This window comes from Meles meles, chromosome 2, assembly GCF_922984935.1.
Source record: "Meles meles chromosome 2, mMelMel3.1 paternal haplotype, whole genome shotgun sequence".
NCBI classification, from domain to species: Eukaryota; Metazoa; Chordata; class Mammalia; order Carnivora; family Mustelidae; genus Meles; species Meles meles.
In genome coordinates this window covers 6,430,215-6,446,788 of record NC_060067.1, presented here as the reverse complement: position 1 = coordinate 6,446,788, position 16,574 = coordinate 6,430,215, and the positions used below count along the sequence as shown (strand labels likewise).

At 42.0% G+C, this 16,574-nt stretch overlaps 1 protein-coding gene across 1 annotated transcript in view; it reads right to left on the bottom strand.

Moving 5' to 3' along the window:
• The window catches only part of CCDC158 (coiled-coil domain containing 158), a 107,652-nt gene that overhangs the window by 1,882 nt on the left and 89,196 nt on the right, over positions 1 to 16,574 (bottom strand). The window contains exons 19-23 of the mRNA XM_045987555.1: positions 11,458 to 11,618; positions 8,931 to 8,990; positions 4,700 to 4,767; positions 2,879 to 3,037; positions 1,101 to 1,208 (exon numbers count right to left, since the gene is read on the bottom strand). Of these exons, the coding sequence (XP_045843511.1) occupies positions 1,101 to 1,208; positions 2,879 to 3,037; positions 4,700 to 4,767; positions 8,931 to 8,990; positions 11,458 to 11,618 (556 nt within the window). The remainder of the gene's footprint in view (positions 1 to 1,100; positions 1,209 to 2,878; positions 3,038 to 4,699; positions 4,768 to 8,930; positions 8,991 to 11,457; positions 11,619 to 16,574) is intronic.

The following is a 16,574-nucleotide window of genomic DNA, read 5'->3' as shown; positions in this document are numbered from 1 at the left end:
CCTACTAACAATTTGGTATCGTCTTAGCATATTAAAAAAAATGTGGGCTTTGGAATCAGCAATTGCTGACCAAGCCCCACTCTACTCCTCAGTGTGCGACTTAGAACTTACTGACCGACTGCGATGTGATCTTCAGTTTCCTCCTTTTCAAAGGACCTGATACCAGTACCCGCCTCCCAGCATTGCTGGGAGACTCACGTAAAGAAAACGGAAGTCAGGCACGGAGTACAGGGCCTGGCACATAGTAAGTGCTCAGTAAACACTAAGCGCAACTGTTACTTTTAATAAAGTTCAATTTACTTGAGAAGGAATTGTCCTTAGAAAAATATTTATTATCCTTCATCTAGCAACTTATAGTCCCTAGAGATGGAAAGACAGGCTCAGAAAAACAAGTATACTCCAAAATTATTTCTCTCTGACAAAGGCTCCTGGATTCATGAATTTATACCAGGAAAACGTAAAATGGGATAGCGCTCCCAAATCCCAGAACAAATCCGTAAGCTCCCACCTGCACAGGAACGTCCACTTAGAACTTGTGCCCCCGAAGTTGCCTCCCACCGGCAGAGTACGACGGTTTCTCATTCAAATAGCTTTAGCACGTTTAAAAGTAGTTTCTCCTTTTGTTTAACGATTCACGTGCTGGCACAGTCTCTTCTCGCCTACGCTAACTTAAATCCTGGGGAAGGTGCAGTGAGGATCTTTTGCCTTCTAGCTATCAACTGCAAGGTTATCCTGGCCACACACCTCACAGGGACATCGGTGTGCACACCAATGCTTGCGTACACACCTCACGGGGACAAGAAGGACAGTGTGTGGGCAAATCTCACGTGAAAACTGCTCAAAACTTGTCCTGCTGAGGGCTGGTCAGCAGTGTTCTCACCCCTATTAGACGACAGAGTGGAGCGAGGCTTAGGTGACCTGGCCGGGGTTGCACAGTGAACGCCGGGGTTAGTCGTGGCTAAGACCTTTGCATTTTGGCTAGGGTTTCCAACTGCTTATTCAGTATCCTCTTCGGCGGCTCTATAGGTAGGAGGCTTAACCGGAAGGGGAGGTGAGGATTCTTTCGAGCCAGGAAGCTCTGTCTGAAATGTACACAGTACCTTGGTTCTTCATCTGTAAATCTTCTACAAGAGTCTGCAAGCTTTCCAGTCTGTTCTGAAGCTTCCTGCACGTTTTTCCTGTCGTTTCTATTGGCTGAGACTGTGAAGCTGTTAGAAAATTGCTTAGATGTGATATTAAAAGTTTATCTGGTATTTTAGGAATCTTAATTACAGGTTAAACAAGCTTTCATTTAAAATAACGGAAACTTTAAGACATAAAAAAAGTGTTTTATCTAAATATTGCAATACTAGCTTATCTGTTTCAAACTGATCTGATTTATTATTATTTACATAGCATTAAATGGGATGAAAGAGAGGAATACTTTAAATTTAATGATACATTCTGCATTATGAATTACAGCTTTTCAGACCAAACCTGAGTATCTCCGTTTATGTAGGATTTGGAAGAGAAAGATTTAATACTGACCATGGCAATGATTTTGAATGCGCGTGAGACCAGTGCCCATGTTAGTGGCTGTGCCCGGAATGAGGACAGTGTTATACGGCGGGAGAGACGGTGCAGACGCTGACTTGGCCACAGTGACCCTGGAATGAATGTGGCGGCGGCAGGTGAAGGGGGCCGGAAGCATGCCAGCTAAGCCCTAAGCAGTGTGCTAAGTTTTGCCAGTCTCAAAAAAGACTGATTGGCAATCTTGAAGTTTTCATTTGATCTTAGTCCCTGATTGCTGTATAATCTTGAGACTATTTTTTTGGTGGCTCATTTTCCTACCCACAAAATACCTTTTCCATATAGATATTGGTATTGAAGGCAATCATCTAAGAATTAGTTTAGTTCAAAAGGATGAAAAACAGTTACTCGGAGGTTTTCACTAAATAATACATGGTGTTTGACGAGTATCTGAAAACAGAAAAAAATTCCAGGCTGGTGTGTAATCACGAGTTAATAATGAGGTAACCAGAAGCGTTGTTATACTCCTGCAAGTCACTGCTCTAGGAGTGAAAGAATTTGCTGCTTTAAAGTTTTTTAAAATACTAAAGGATAACTTAGAAACATGAGAGGAAGGAGGAACAAAATGCAGAAAAAAGACAGTGAAAAAGAACATATGTTAAAATCTGTGATTAGGCTTTGGTGTTCCTATTTTGGGGGATCCATAAAGCGTGAGGCAGAGGGTTTCTCAAGACTAAGAACTGACTGACCAGTGATGCGACAACTTGCCCAGCTGGTCCCGTGCCAAGAGGAGCGAGGCCAGAGAGCACTGCAGTGTCTGCGTGGCCATCGTGACGGGAAAAACATCCCAAGTTCAGTCCAACACGTACATACAATACCTAGCATCCACTTAGTCATGCACTTCAACCTAAATCAAACCATCTTTCTCATCTGTCTTAGCAAATAACAAATGGGCTTAAAATTTTTAAAATGAGGACATTTTTGACAAGTTTGTATGAGAGATACTTGCGCTTACAAAGGTGGAGACGGAAGAGAGCCACGGTTTTAGAGAATGTAAGAAAAGTCACAGCATAAAAAAAAAAAGACCCCAAATCTTACAGTAAAATAGGAAGGGACATTTCATTACTCATGTCAGAGAAAGGAAGAGACAATATCCACGTAGAATATTATCTATTCAGGCGAGAGCGTGAGCGTGCACGCACATGAGTGTGCACACGCACGACAGCTATTTTGTTAAATGAGACCCACTTCAGTAACACGGCGTCGTAAGGACACCACGTGAAATCTTACTAATTCTGATTGCGGAAAAGAACTTTCAATTCACCAGGGAAGGAAGTCAGTCTCCTCAGTGGTACCAGACCACTCTTACCTTTAACAGAATCAGACGAATGCACAGGTTTCGTGGACCTGTACTGGGGTGTGGAACCCACTGAGTCTTCAACCGAACTAGTGAGCAGTGAGTGAACCGGGGACTTCTTAGGAGACGAATGGAATGATCGAGAAGCTGAATTTTTCACAGACGGACTTGCTAAAATTTGGCAAGAACAAAAGCAGAAGCAAAAGTAGAGAATTAATTAAAAATAGTATATTGCACCTCTTAAAAAGTCAAACTTTCATGAGAAAATGTTCCCAAGTGATAGTGGTGAGGAGATGTCCTGATAAATACCCAAGGCTTCGGGTTCGAACAGCAAAGGAGTAAGACTTGCCCTTGGGGATCCAGAGGCCCAGCTTCAAATTATCTTAATTCCTGACCGGATTAAATTGATCTGGGATTATAGTGTTCTTGGTTGTCTAGCACGGATGCTATCTGGAAGAAGGCAACCTCATTCTAGGCCTCAGACTATCTGTATAATTTTTCAAGTGTGTCTATCATACAACAAAAATAGCCAGGCACAGAAGGGGCAAAATGACATGACAGAAAACCAAGAGAAAAAAATACAGATCCTAGGGGCGCCTGGGTGGCTCAGTGGGTTTAAGCCTCTGCCTTCGGCTCAGGTCATGATCCCAGAGTCCTGGGATGGAGTCCCACATCGGGCTCTCTGCTCAGCAGGGAGCCTGCTTCCTCCTCTCTCTCTGCCTGCCTCTCTGCCTATTTGTGATCTGTCAAATAAATAAATAAAATCTTTTTAAAAAAAAACCTATGTTTTGATTTCAGATATAGGTTTACAATCTTCTATTAAAAAAAAAAGAAAACCCAGAAACTTATCTTTCTCCCATCTCTTTCACTTCATACCTCAATTTTCTGTATTTACATGACTACTGTCCAGAATTAGCTAAACTTTTGGTGAATTACTATCATCTTCAGTTTCATTCTTTCTCATTCGTCTTATTCTCTTCTATAGGAAGACTAATTATACCTTCCAAATCTAATATACTCTCTGTAATTATTTTTCATCTTTCTTTTTGTGTAATTTTCTCTAGAGGCCCATCAAGTCTGTGTGATTTCAGTCATGCCTATCCTACTCTTACTTTTCCTAGGGTTTTCTCCTGGAATGTTTTTATCTTTCTCTTCCATTTCATCTCTGTGATGCCATTTTGCTTTTCAACAGATTCCGTTTTCTTTCAATTTCTTCCTTGCCCTCCTTATTTTACAGACAGGATTATACTCTTTGGAAATTATGAAAAGAACCATCTGTCTCCATTCTTTCTTTTCATCCGTTCAGTAAGTATTTACTGAGCACCTGCTACATTCCTGGGATGTATCAGGAAACCAGACAATTGCAGACATTTGCCCTCGTGCAGCTTTTGTCTGGCGCGTGCTAACACAGTCATCTTTACGAACAACATAAATTAGTAAGGTACATATTAAAAAATACTAAGTGTGATTTACAGGAAGAAAGAGGGTGAGTGGCAGTATAGCAGAGCTACAGTTTTCCAGAGGGAGGTTAGAGTAGTCTCACCGCGTGGTGACATCAGGGCGACGGCTTTAGTGTAGCTGGGGAATTAGCAACACGCAAGGAACAGTGGGGTAAAGGCCTTAGGAGAGAAGCCGCCTGGTGCCTGGTCTGCTGAAGGAACGATTCCAGGGAGGATGAAGCAGACTGGGGGGCGGGGGAGGGGTAGGAAACGAGCCTGGAGAGTTAAAGGGGACTGCGAGGCTGCTGTAATGCCTGCCTTCTGCTCCCCTGAAACCCGGGAGCCCCTGGAGCGTGAGGCCGGCCCAGCTTGCGAGCCTTCCCTGCCTACTCACCTGTGGACGGGAACGTGAAGCAGCTGGACGGGTCCTCCAAGTCCCCCGTGTGCAATGTGACGGGCTCTCTGCAAGCACAAGGACCGTCATGCAAACATCCCACCCCACAAACACACGGCTGAGAGTCACGGACAGACGCACGCTAACGCACATGACAGTGGTAACTTAAAAATAGAAACAAAAGATGGCAGTTTTGACGCTAACTCTCAGAAACCCTACAATGCCCTGAGAGGGAGATCTCAAGTTGCATTATCTTTATGCATTCGGTACCCACGAACATTTTGCAGAAGAGAAATGTGATAGTGTTGGTTATAAGATTCATTTTTTATAAGATCAGCCGATCAAACCCAGTATTTCTCTCAGCGATTCTAAGAGACACAATCTTAGTAACTTATTTTAAAAATTAAAAAAAAAAAGACGAGGGGCGCCTGGGTGGCTCAGTGGGTTAAAGCCTCTGCCTTCAGCTCAGGTCATGATCCCAGGGTCCTGGGATCAAGCCCCACATCTGGCTCTCTGCTCAGCTGGGAGCCTGCTTCCTCCTCTCTCTCTGCCTGCCTCTCTGCCTAGTTGTGATTTCTGTCAAATAAATAAAATATTAAAAAAAAAGGACGAAGAAAGGAACCTCTCTTGGCAATAGTAGTATCACGTCACGGAACTATCAGACTTACTTAAATCCACAAGCTGAAATAAACCACCCTCTTCTCTGTGGTTTGGGTAACGGTGTAAGACTATGATGGCAGTTGTTCCCTTGAAGGGCGTTTGCGATGTCAACACTGTTTTCATTGTAACACTACCAAGATATTGCTTTTTAATTTTCAGTCTCTCCTAAGTATACAGTGGAGTCTCCCAGAGGCTCCACGGTATCTGATGTCACAATAGATTAAATGAAGATGCAGATATGAGAATCCAGCTCTTTTTTAAAAAATTTTTTATTTATTTATTTCACAGAGAGAGAGATCACAAGTAGGCAGAGAGGCAGGCAGAGAGAGAGGAGGAAGCAGGCTCCCTGCTGAGCAGAGAGCCTGATGCGGGGGTCAATCCCAGGATCCTGGGATCATGACCTGAGCCGAAGGCAGAGGCTTTAACCCACTGAGCCACCCAGGCACCCCTCCAGCTGTCTTTTATTAAGCCACACATGAAACTGTAAAACAATGCCTTCTCAACAATTTCTTGTTTGAAAAAATTATTTTTTAATCTAAAATGCCATTACATTGACATGTAATACACTTAGTTATTTCTAAATGTGTATCAAAATGTTTTAATGCTTAATATGAAAACTTATTTCCCAATACTTGGAATAGCAATAGAAATGACCTGTACAAACAAAAGTTCTCAGGAATCTTCAATATTGGTGACTCCAAAGGGGGCCTAAGACCACCAAGTCTGTTCCTGGAAAGGAAGGCCATGGCTGTACTGTGGAGAGCCCAATTCCCAGGGCAGTTGCCGTTGCAGTGGGCAGCGGGGGGACTCTGAAGGTCTGGGGGCTGGGAACGGACACAGTCTGAGGTGTGCTTTAGGCAGATCAATTTGAAGCTGATACACAGAAGTGACGAACACGCAAGAGACGTTTAAGAGATGTTTAAAAACATCCGCACTAAACACGGTCAAGGCCACCACAACAACCTAATAAGGGAACAAGGCCTAACGCCGTGGGGTAGGCTCAGTCGCGGCGGCCAGGTCTATCCGCTTCTGAATACCAAGATCCTACGAGTGTTCCAGAGACTTGGCAGATGTGAGGAAATCAAGGGTCTTTAGATGGGAAGATTACCCTGGGTTAGCCGGGAGGTTATCCCCACCGTATCCTAAGACGGGAGGCCGGGGGAGATTTCATTCGGGAGAGAGAGGACAATGCGGCAGTCCCAGCAGATGGAGGGATTTGGAGATGCTACGCTGTGCTGCTGTCTGAAGATGAAGGGAGACGCCACGAGCCAGGGTACAAGGAATGAAGCCCTAGGAGTGGGAGAAAGGTGAGGAAATGGATTAGCCCGAAGAGCTTCTGGAGGGGGTCAGGCGCTGCCAACATCGGGACTTCGCCCAGTGGAGCTGATGGAGGACTTTGGGCCTCCTAGAATGTGAGAGAGACATTTGTGTTGTTCGAAGCGACTGATTTCGTTGGAGCAGTCACAGGGAAAGAATGCAGGCAGCTCGAGAAGATGTACGAAGAAGAAAATGGATTTGAGAACTGCTTCAGAGTTGAAATTAGTAAGATCTAGTGACGAAAGAAACGAGACAGAGGAGAAAGAAGAACCAGAGATAATGTTAGGATTTAAGCAGCGGCGCTCTGGAAAGAGGGCGCCCTTCACAGAAATAGGAGATGAGATGGGGGCATGGGTCTGTGGAATGATGGCCTTTGTTACGCTGCAACCTTTTAAGTTAAATCAATATAGTCCTTATTTCCAGAATGGAATAAAAAATTAAAGACATGCACTTCTCTGTATGGGGATTTGTGCTTGACTTGCTCTGAGAGTCTCATCTCTGAGACATTTGGTGGAGAACTGACTTATTTTTTTTAAAGATTTTTATTTAGTGAGAGAGAGGCAGTGAGAGAGAGCATGAGCAAGGAGAAGGTCAGAGGGAGAAGGAGACTCCCCGTGGAGCTGGGAGCACGATGCGGGACTCGACCCCGGAACTCCAGGATCACGACCTGAGCCGAAAGCAGTCGCTCAACCAACTGAGCCACCTAGGCGTCCCGAGAACTGACTTATTTTGTCGAGTAAAGATGCCGCAATGATAGTGAAATGTTGCAGTGAAACAGCAAATGTAGGTATTCTTTCTCCTTCTTTTACAGGCGAAGTTTTTAAATAGCCAATTTACCACGGTAGAGAGTATTTAAGTGCATCTTTAATTTTCTAGTATGTTTCATACTTTTTGGAGCTTCTATGAAATATCTGAAAACCTCTTCTTCTCGAGGTGCCTGGCAGCTCAGTTGGTTAAGCGTTCAGCTCTTGGTTTGGGCTCAGGTCATGATCTGGGACTCATGAGATCAATGCCCCCATCAGCGGGGAGTCTGCCTTCAGGTTCTCTCTCCCTCCCCCTGCCAGACCCGCTTGCTTGTGTGCTCTGTCTCTCAAATAAATAAAATCTTAAAAAAGAAAGAAAGGAAGGGAGGGAGGGAGGAAAGAAAAAGAAAGGAAAGAAAGAAAAAAAGAAAGAAAGAGAAAGAAAAAGAAAGAAATTCTTTCTGCATCCAAATGGGAAATTCCTCCCATTTGAATGCAGGAAGGGGCCAGGTCCAGCTTTTCCTCCCTAATCTCTCTCTTTACAAACACATCATTGCTAAAGGAAATAGGTTTTCTGATCGTATAAAAACTACAGCAGAGCTTACATATCTTAGGGTAGAAGCCTCTCTGTGCCCCATGCCTAGGATTGGGCTCTTCCCCAGAGCTGAGTCCAGGTACACAGATGTGGTTCCTGAGCTCAGGAACCAGCAAGACCAGAGTTCTAATGTGACTCCCCTGTTCACAAGCTCTATGACTCTGCAAGTTGTGTAAACAATCTGAGCCTTCATTTCCAATCCATATATGGATAATATAATGCCCAAGTCAAAAACTAAGTCAGAGAGACTAAATGAAATAAGTCCAAAAGATCCAGAAAATGTAAAAAATAAAAATATGCCATAGATAGCTGTAGATATTACTAATAGGTTCTATACCTCGGTGAGAAGAAAATCAAAACTCATTAAAGAGAAGGATCTAGTTTAGAAAGATTCAAATTCATTGTATATATCGACAAAGCAGTAGAGACAGTAAGAAAATATAATACTTTGTTATATTATATATTATATATAATATATAATTATTATATATATATTATATATATATAATATATATATAATACTGTCTTCATTCATTCACTAAACAAACGTTTATCAAACAACTACTCTGTGTCAGGCAATATGGCTGATGCTGAAGATACAGCAATGAATTAGGCCTCGTCTAGCTGGATTTAAACAAAATTCATTTTCATAGTCTTAGGACATGAGAAAGGCTCTGATCTCTCTTTTTTTTTCCAGGTGGTGAAATAGAAAAGATAAAAGTAAGGTTTTTTTCCCAGGCAGTCAATAAACAGATGTTAAAACTGTAAGCCCATGTCTGTCTTGCCCACTATTACGTTCTACGGACCTAGCGTGGAGGGTGGCACATGGTGGGGGACAACCAGCTATTGAATTCATAAGTAAGTGGTAGAAACGGGGACTCTCGTCCAGTCAGGGACTGGTAAGATCACTTCTCACCTGCTGAGAGTATCACTGGATTTGCTGCCTTCGGTGGAGTCCCTTAATGAGTTGTTGCTTCTGTCGGCAGAAGGGTGGGAGAAACGAAGAGCACACGGTGTTATTTTTACTGAATGACAAAACTACGTAGTTCCTCTGAACCTGCTTTTACACCAACGCAGATTCAAAGAGGGAGACTGGGGCACTGGCTCTTCCAGGCGGTAAAACAGTGTAAAGAAGAGCTTGAAGACGAAAGGACTGGACTCCTTTTGGGAGCCAGGAGCACTCTGTTTTGGTTAGAGCGCACTGTGGGAGTCAAGCGGGCTGGTGACAAGTTGGGGAGGGCCTTCCGGGGCAGACTGAGCGACCAGGTCCCAACGCAGCAGACGGCGGCGAGTAGATGAAGACCCGCGAGCCATGTCCTTCATGTCTGACATGGATAACAGACCAATATTAGCTTTTTTTCCTCCTGGCTAAAAAGAAGAGGTTGTCTCTGTTGAGGGGTTATGGATTTCATTTCTTTATGCTCTTTTTAGGATCTCATTTAAAAATTTAGCTCTCAATTACTGAGGAAAACAGGATTGGTCTCTGTGGGGTTCTTAAAATCCTGTATTGAGGTTGTTAGACCTTCCTTCCAGACTACCCTCCTCTCAGAAGTTAGGTAAACCATTGTAAATGAGTGTAAAATGTAGAAAAAAAATCTTCTATTTTTGGTATGGTATACCATGTAAATATCTTCCTATGGGTAAACAGCAGCAAAATTTAAAATAAGCCAAAAAAAATTCCTATTGATTTCTAGAAAATACATTATACTGTATGTATATATACTGAAGTCTGATTTAGTTTTATTAATGTAACAGCTTGCTTTCAATGCCCAAATCCCATCGATTCCCATGCAAATTGTCCAAACTTCCTAAATTACCTGGAAACATAAAAAAATTATTGGATAATTAATTAGATCAGAATCTCAGATTCTTCCTACCTATGGCATATCTCTAATCTCAGGCTTGATTCAGTTATGCAACCTCTTTCTCTAACATCTCTGTATAAATATAATTCTCAGTTAATTATACAAAGAACAATTTCCAGATTCCATGTATTTTTAGAATAATCAATTGCTCTTGAAAGCACAGCAGCAGATCTTAGGCCTCCAAGCAAATTTTGCAGAAGGCTGCCCTTGGAATTCATCAGCTCAGAAATGCTTTCACAGACTCTTAAAAGCTTTAAGCTGAGTTTAGGCTTTGGTGACAAGGTCATTTGTAGGATTATAGCAAATTAACATGCATTCTTTAAAGGCAGGGACCAAATATATTCATGAATATATTCACGTTCAATATAATCCAATATAATTTAAGCCCATAATTAGTGGCTAAAGTGATGGAAATCACCTGATCAAGAAATCACGGTCTTCTTTGTGGAATGATTAGTGCTGGGAGCCTGGGTTCCAACTTTTACTTTTGGTTTTGCCTCTTTGCTTCATAGGAGAAGACAATACAATCTATGCCTAAATTAACTCATCTGTCAAATGAGCTTAATAATAAATACTGCTCTGCCTTAGGAGGCATGTATATTGTTTTGCACATACATGTATTCCTCAGTGGAGTGGCCAATGGAACGTTTCTGACACATGATTCAGAGAATGCAATGTTACGCTAGGTAACTGGGCTGTGCTTATTATTTTACTATTACTATTACTAATAGTATTAATAAACATCAAATAAATCCAGTTAATATTTAACTACTTCAGGTTAACATATACTAATTAAACATCTTAAGAAACTGGAGATTGCTTATAGGTAAGTATTATGTTAGAGTTTTACTTTTAGATATTTGTCATATAACTAGAAAATGAATATTACAAAAGGTTGTTGTAATACTAATGGCTAGTATACAATTAATATTATTATGCCAAAAATATGGTGTGTACTGTATTAAAATGCTTTCAGTTAATCTAATAATAATACACAGTAAAATTTTGAAACAGTATTTGAAAAGAACATGAGAATCTCATTGATTTCTGCAGGTAATACAGGGAAGGGCTGGAGAACTGGCAGAAATCTTTTTCAGGTGTGACCTTCTGTTCATTTGGTATATGTCACTGGCATGAATCTCTAGAGAACCAAGGACTTTCCTATTAGATTACATCTGGAGAGTCATGTAGTCCTCACGGGTTTAGTTTAACTGGGTGGCTGCAGGCAAGTCAGCCTTCTGAAACTTGTGTTTTTCTCCTTTTTAAGATGGGAATAACAGCTCCTGCCCTGTCTGGTTTCAAACAGTTGTTATGGTAATCAAATAAGATTATGCATGTGAAATCTGTTGGGAACTATAAATTACTACGCGAATGTAACTTTGGGTAACGCCTTGCTTTGATGACTTCCTTCTGAACGGAATGATAACTATATTATTTGCTCTTGATATCACGTTATTTGACTTTTGTTTCGCTCCTTCCGCTTTCATGTTGTTTTCCCTGGAGATGTCAGATACTCTTCGAAGTTAAACCTGCACCTCCCACAGAGAACCCGGGGATCCTGCATCCCCCCAGCCTTACACAGCCACGTAGGAGACTCCCAGGGACGGTGTTCTCCCTTCCTCCTCGGGCTTGCCCAGCGGCACGGCTGGTTCCTCGTTGATCACACTTCTCAACTCTTGGAGAAGCTGTTTCAGGTCCCTTGTTGGATCTTCCTTCAATGTGGTGGGTTTCATAGAGTGCTGTATTAAAACAATTTACAAAACACACACCTTAGTTTTTTTTTTTTTAGATTCGGATGCTGTTTCCTACTGTAAAATTAATTCAGATGGTAAGTAGAAATAAATTATGGAGGAGAAAGAAGAAAAAACAAAAATCACCTGTGGTCTTACTACTCAGGGATAATCAATAACGGATCAATTACCAACACAGTGTTATATTTATTTTATAAATGTGTGTTTACTTCTTTATATATCCATATTAATAAATTAGAGGATACACAAGCAGGCTCTAATTATACACATCAATTTTTAAATCATTTTTAAAGAAATGTTAACAATGTAGTATGGATAGTGCACCGTACTATCCGTATAGTAGTATAGACACGTATAGACACGTAGTGTCATTAAATATTTACAACTATGTCCAGGCAAAATAATTCCAATACTTCTTAAGGGCTGGATTTTATAAAGCTGCAGAACTTTAGAAGTAAGGAACTCCTTAGAGATGAATTAATTAACTCCCCCATTATACTTATGAGGAAAGAGACACTCAATATTTTCAAACTGGGTTAGTTGGTATTTGAGAATAATTTTAAATAATTTTCAGATATATAAATATTTCTTGATGAATATTTGTAATATAATAAAAATTACAGATGTTCTCACTAGGCACCTCAAAAGGGGAAACCAACTGATAGTTGGCTGTTGATCTGGAGAGCAGGTGGTCTTAGTTGGAGGACACTCATGGCTGACAGTCATCAACCACCATCAAGCTATTTCGGCTGGAGGTTTAACTTTTTTAAGTTAACATTAGTTTAACTCCAATGTGGAGTTAAACCTGCCATATATGCTGGTTGTTGAATGAACATTGGTTTTGCTTCTCTAGGGTCTATGCCAAACAAGTGTTGATGCTATTGTATGACCCTCACATTCCCCTTCCTTCCGAACCCTGCAGACAAACCACAGGTAACATGCGGCTGAACATGTCAAGAGTTCTGCTGAGCGTGTGGTTACGTACGGTCTTTCTAGTCTACCGATGGAAATTGCCAAGAGTTCAGAGTCTCACAAGTTAGACTCCACCACTTAATTACTGTTTGGCTTCATTAATTTAAAATATATAAGGACGTTAACTATTCTTTTTTTTTTTTTTTTGAGCAGTTTTGGGTTCCCAGCAATACTGAATGGAAGGTACAGAGATTTCCCATATACCCCTGATCCCACACATGCTGAACCAGTTTCTTATAATACGAATAAAAGTGTTGGTCTCGAAGCAGATGATCTAATTTTACCGAATACTGGCTTTGTCCTGCCGTAGTCCTGGTGGACATAATGTCCGCCGTGCAGTAAAACTTCGAAAGTTCTACAAAGAAAACGTTACCCTGCACTGCAACGTTCAGTCACCGGCGTTCTAACCCTACAATCTCGATACAGCACCTGACCTTCGATATCATCTTCCCATTAAAAAGTTTATTTAACACGCTTTAGTAATTATTAAAAATTTTAAGCCCTTGACATTATAATGATACTATAATAACCTAGAAACATATAAATATCCTTTTCCTCCCTGAGATTACGCACTCAGTTTGTGAGGGACTAGTGCTTTATAAGACATTAAAGAAAGAGAGAGGGAAGCAAACGAATAGAGACTCTTAACTGTAGAGAACAGACTGGGAGTTTTGGGAAGGAGATGGGTGGGGGATGGGCTAGATGGGTGATGGGTATTAAAGAGGTCACTTGTGGTGAGCGCTGGGCATTACAGCAAGCTATAAATCACTGAATTCTACTCCTGAAACCAAGATTACACTTGATGCTAACCAACTAGAATTTAAATAAAAATTTGAAATAATAAAAAAAGGTTGAAAAGCGTCGAATTCTAAATTCATTTAGCAAATAATCATAATCAGCTCTATGCCATTCTCTTACTATGACTTCATCCTCACACTCTGAAGAACTTCTGAAATGTGTGTTGCTCCTCCAATTACAATGTAAGCTTGTAACCGTCACTCTTATATACGCCTTTACAAATAAGCTACACTTGGAGTGGGTATGAAATCACAAAAATATCAAAGCTGGAGGGGTCTTGAAGATCATTTGGTTCTGGTCCAATCTCCAAACAGAGGTGATGAGGAACTTCCTCCACGGCACCCTAGCAATATGCTTCTCTGCCTTTTGCATGATCACAAAAACCAAGGAAGACAGGTAAATTTTTAGACACCTTTAATCCTATGGGAGAAAGGCTCATCAAACTGAACCTTCTCCATTCCGCTTACATCCCTGGTCATCACTGTGCCCTCTGGAGTCTCAGGGAACAAGCGGACCCTTGTTTTTATCCCTTCACCCTGCACTCCCCCACCTCCACTTTCTGACATGCACGGCAGGCCGAATCTCCTCCGGCCAGCCACTCTTTTCATGGCTTGGACTCCCCGTTTCTCATCACTCTGGTGGTGTCCCTTGATGGACTGCCTAATCAGTGGTACCCCCTGCCTACACGCTGAAACCAGAATTCAGAGAGTCTGAGCACAGCAGCGTGGAGAGCTGGCCCTCTCTGGGATCTGTGTGCTATTTTTAAAACCTGTTTCGGCTGCCATAGAAGACGGATGACTCAGACAGAGCGAGCAGTCAGTCATCTGAGGCTCCCGAGGCCCTAACTGATAAGTCACATCACCCATAGGCTGCACTTTGAATTTCTGTGTATTTAGGACCAAGTTCTAGATGACGTTTATTCTAACCAAACTCTCCCTCCGTAGACTTGGCTCCTCATTCCGAACTGTTGAGATAAACAAACAGAAGCACCATTTATCTAGTGCTTGCCGTGCACAAGGCTCTCTACAGATGATACCATCTGAACTTGAATCTTCAAACCAGCCAATAAGGTAAAAATAATGACTTCTGCTTTAGAAATGAGAAAATCAAAATCTTAAAAAAAAAAAAAAGAAAGAAAGAAAGGGCGCCTGGGTGGCTCAGTGGGTTAAGCCACTGCCTTCGGCTCAGGTCATGATCTCAGGGTCCTGGGATCAAGCCCCGCATCGGGCTTTCTGCTCAGCGGGGAGCCTGCTTCCCTTCCTCTCTCTCTGTCCGCCTCTACTTGTGATCTCTTTCTCTCTGGGAAATAAATAAGTAAAATCTTTAAAATAAAAAAATAAAAAATAAATAAAATAAAATGACTAAAATGCATTTGCCTCCCGTAATAATCTGTATGGTCTCTGCAGGCAGGGACCAGATATATTTGTCATTTTGCTTCTGTTTCTGATGGAGTGTCTGGCACGTAGTCGGTGTCCTGCAAAGTTTCTTGACGTGTGGAAGGTAACTCGCCCAGGATCACCTCGCGAGAGTGGTGGTGGCAGAAGCCTGTGTTCTTTTTTTTTTTTTTTAAAGATTCCATCCATTTGACAGAGATCACAACTAGGCAGAGAGGCAGGCCGAGAGAGAGAGGAGGAAGCAGGCTCCCCGATGAGCAGAGAGCCCGATGCGGGGCTCAATCCCAGGACCCTGAGATCATGACCTGAGCCGAAGGCAGCGGCTTAACCCACTGAGCCACCCAGGCACCCCCAATAGCTTACCTTTTTTTCTGGAACCCATATAAGGAGGAAAGCATTCACCTTCATGGTTTTACACTAATACCTTCAACACTGACATTCAAAAAAAGGTAATACAGGGTCTCAGAATGGAACCTACTATAAGCCTGGAAGAAGAGAATTCTTTCTCTCTTGAGTTTTCCCAGGAAGGCCAGTATAAATGAGCCATGGAAGGAAATATTAGGAAGAGGATAAAATGGGATTCTAGAGGCTCAAATTAAATCTCAGAAAATTAAATACTTCTGCAATAAGCAAAATAAACAGCCAATAAATTGAGGCAAAAGTAGAGTCTGATAGTTACATCTCAGTAAATTTTATAACTACCACTTAGAGAAAGTATCTCTTTGTTAAAACTATGTGTTCTAATAAAGTATTAGGTGTATTATTTAAAAAGCATAATTACTTTTCCATGCAAACGACAGTGTCGCATCATTAACTAAAGGACAGGTGCACGTGACGCAGTTGTAACATGTCCACCATTTAACAAACCATGTCTTCTCAGCGGGTGTGGCGGGTGGGGGCAGTGTGCATACGCATGTCCTGCACACGTACGGGGTTTGGCTACACGCGGAGGTGTCGGAACTACCTGCAGAAATCACATACATTTAGCTCAAACCAAGGAATCTGAAGGCTGGGGCAAAGATCCCCTAGAGGTTGTGGAACCAAAGCAGACAAGTTAATGTACCACAGACACTGTCCTCACTTATCAGTCAGCTGCAGAGAACTTGGTTCCTTAGGGGTATCTGACAGAGAAGAAACTCCAAGAAATACTAAGTTATAAAAAAAGCAAGTTGTAAACCAATATGTATGGTACGACTTCATTTACATTAAAAATCTCTACATGTACATATTTAGCTACTTTTACATGGAAGATTTATTTCTATATTACTACTGTATCAAAATTATAAAAGAGTGGTTACTTCTTAAAGATTATTTATTTATTTATTTGACAGAGAGAGAGAGATCACAAGTAGATAGAGAGGCAGGCAGAGAGAGAGAGAGGGAAGCAGGCTCCCTGCTGAGCAGAGAGCCCGATGTGGGACTCGATCCCAGGACCCTGAGATCATGACCTGAGCCGAAGGCAGCGGCTTAACCCACTGAGCCACCCAGGCGCCCAGAAGAGTGGTTACTTCTTCAGGGGTGGAATGGGGAGGAGCACAGTGGTAAGCCACTGGGAAAGTTCTAGTTGTTGGGCTGGCAGTGTGTTCTCTTGTGTTCACTGTTATATTAAACAGTCAAAGAGGGGGCACCTGGGTGGCTCAGTGGGTTAAGCCTCTGCCTTCGGCTCGGGTCATGATCGCGGGGTCCTGAGATCGAGCCCCGTATCAGGCTCTCTGCTCCGCAGGAAGCCTGCTTCCTCCTCTCTCTGCCTACTTGTGATCTCTGTCTGTCCAATAAATAA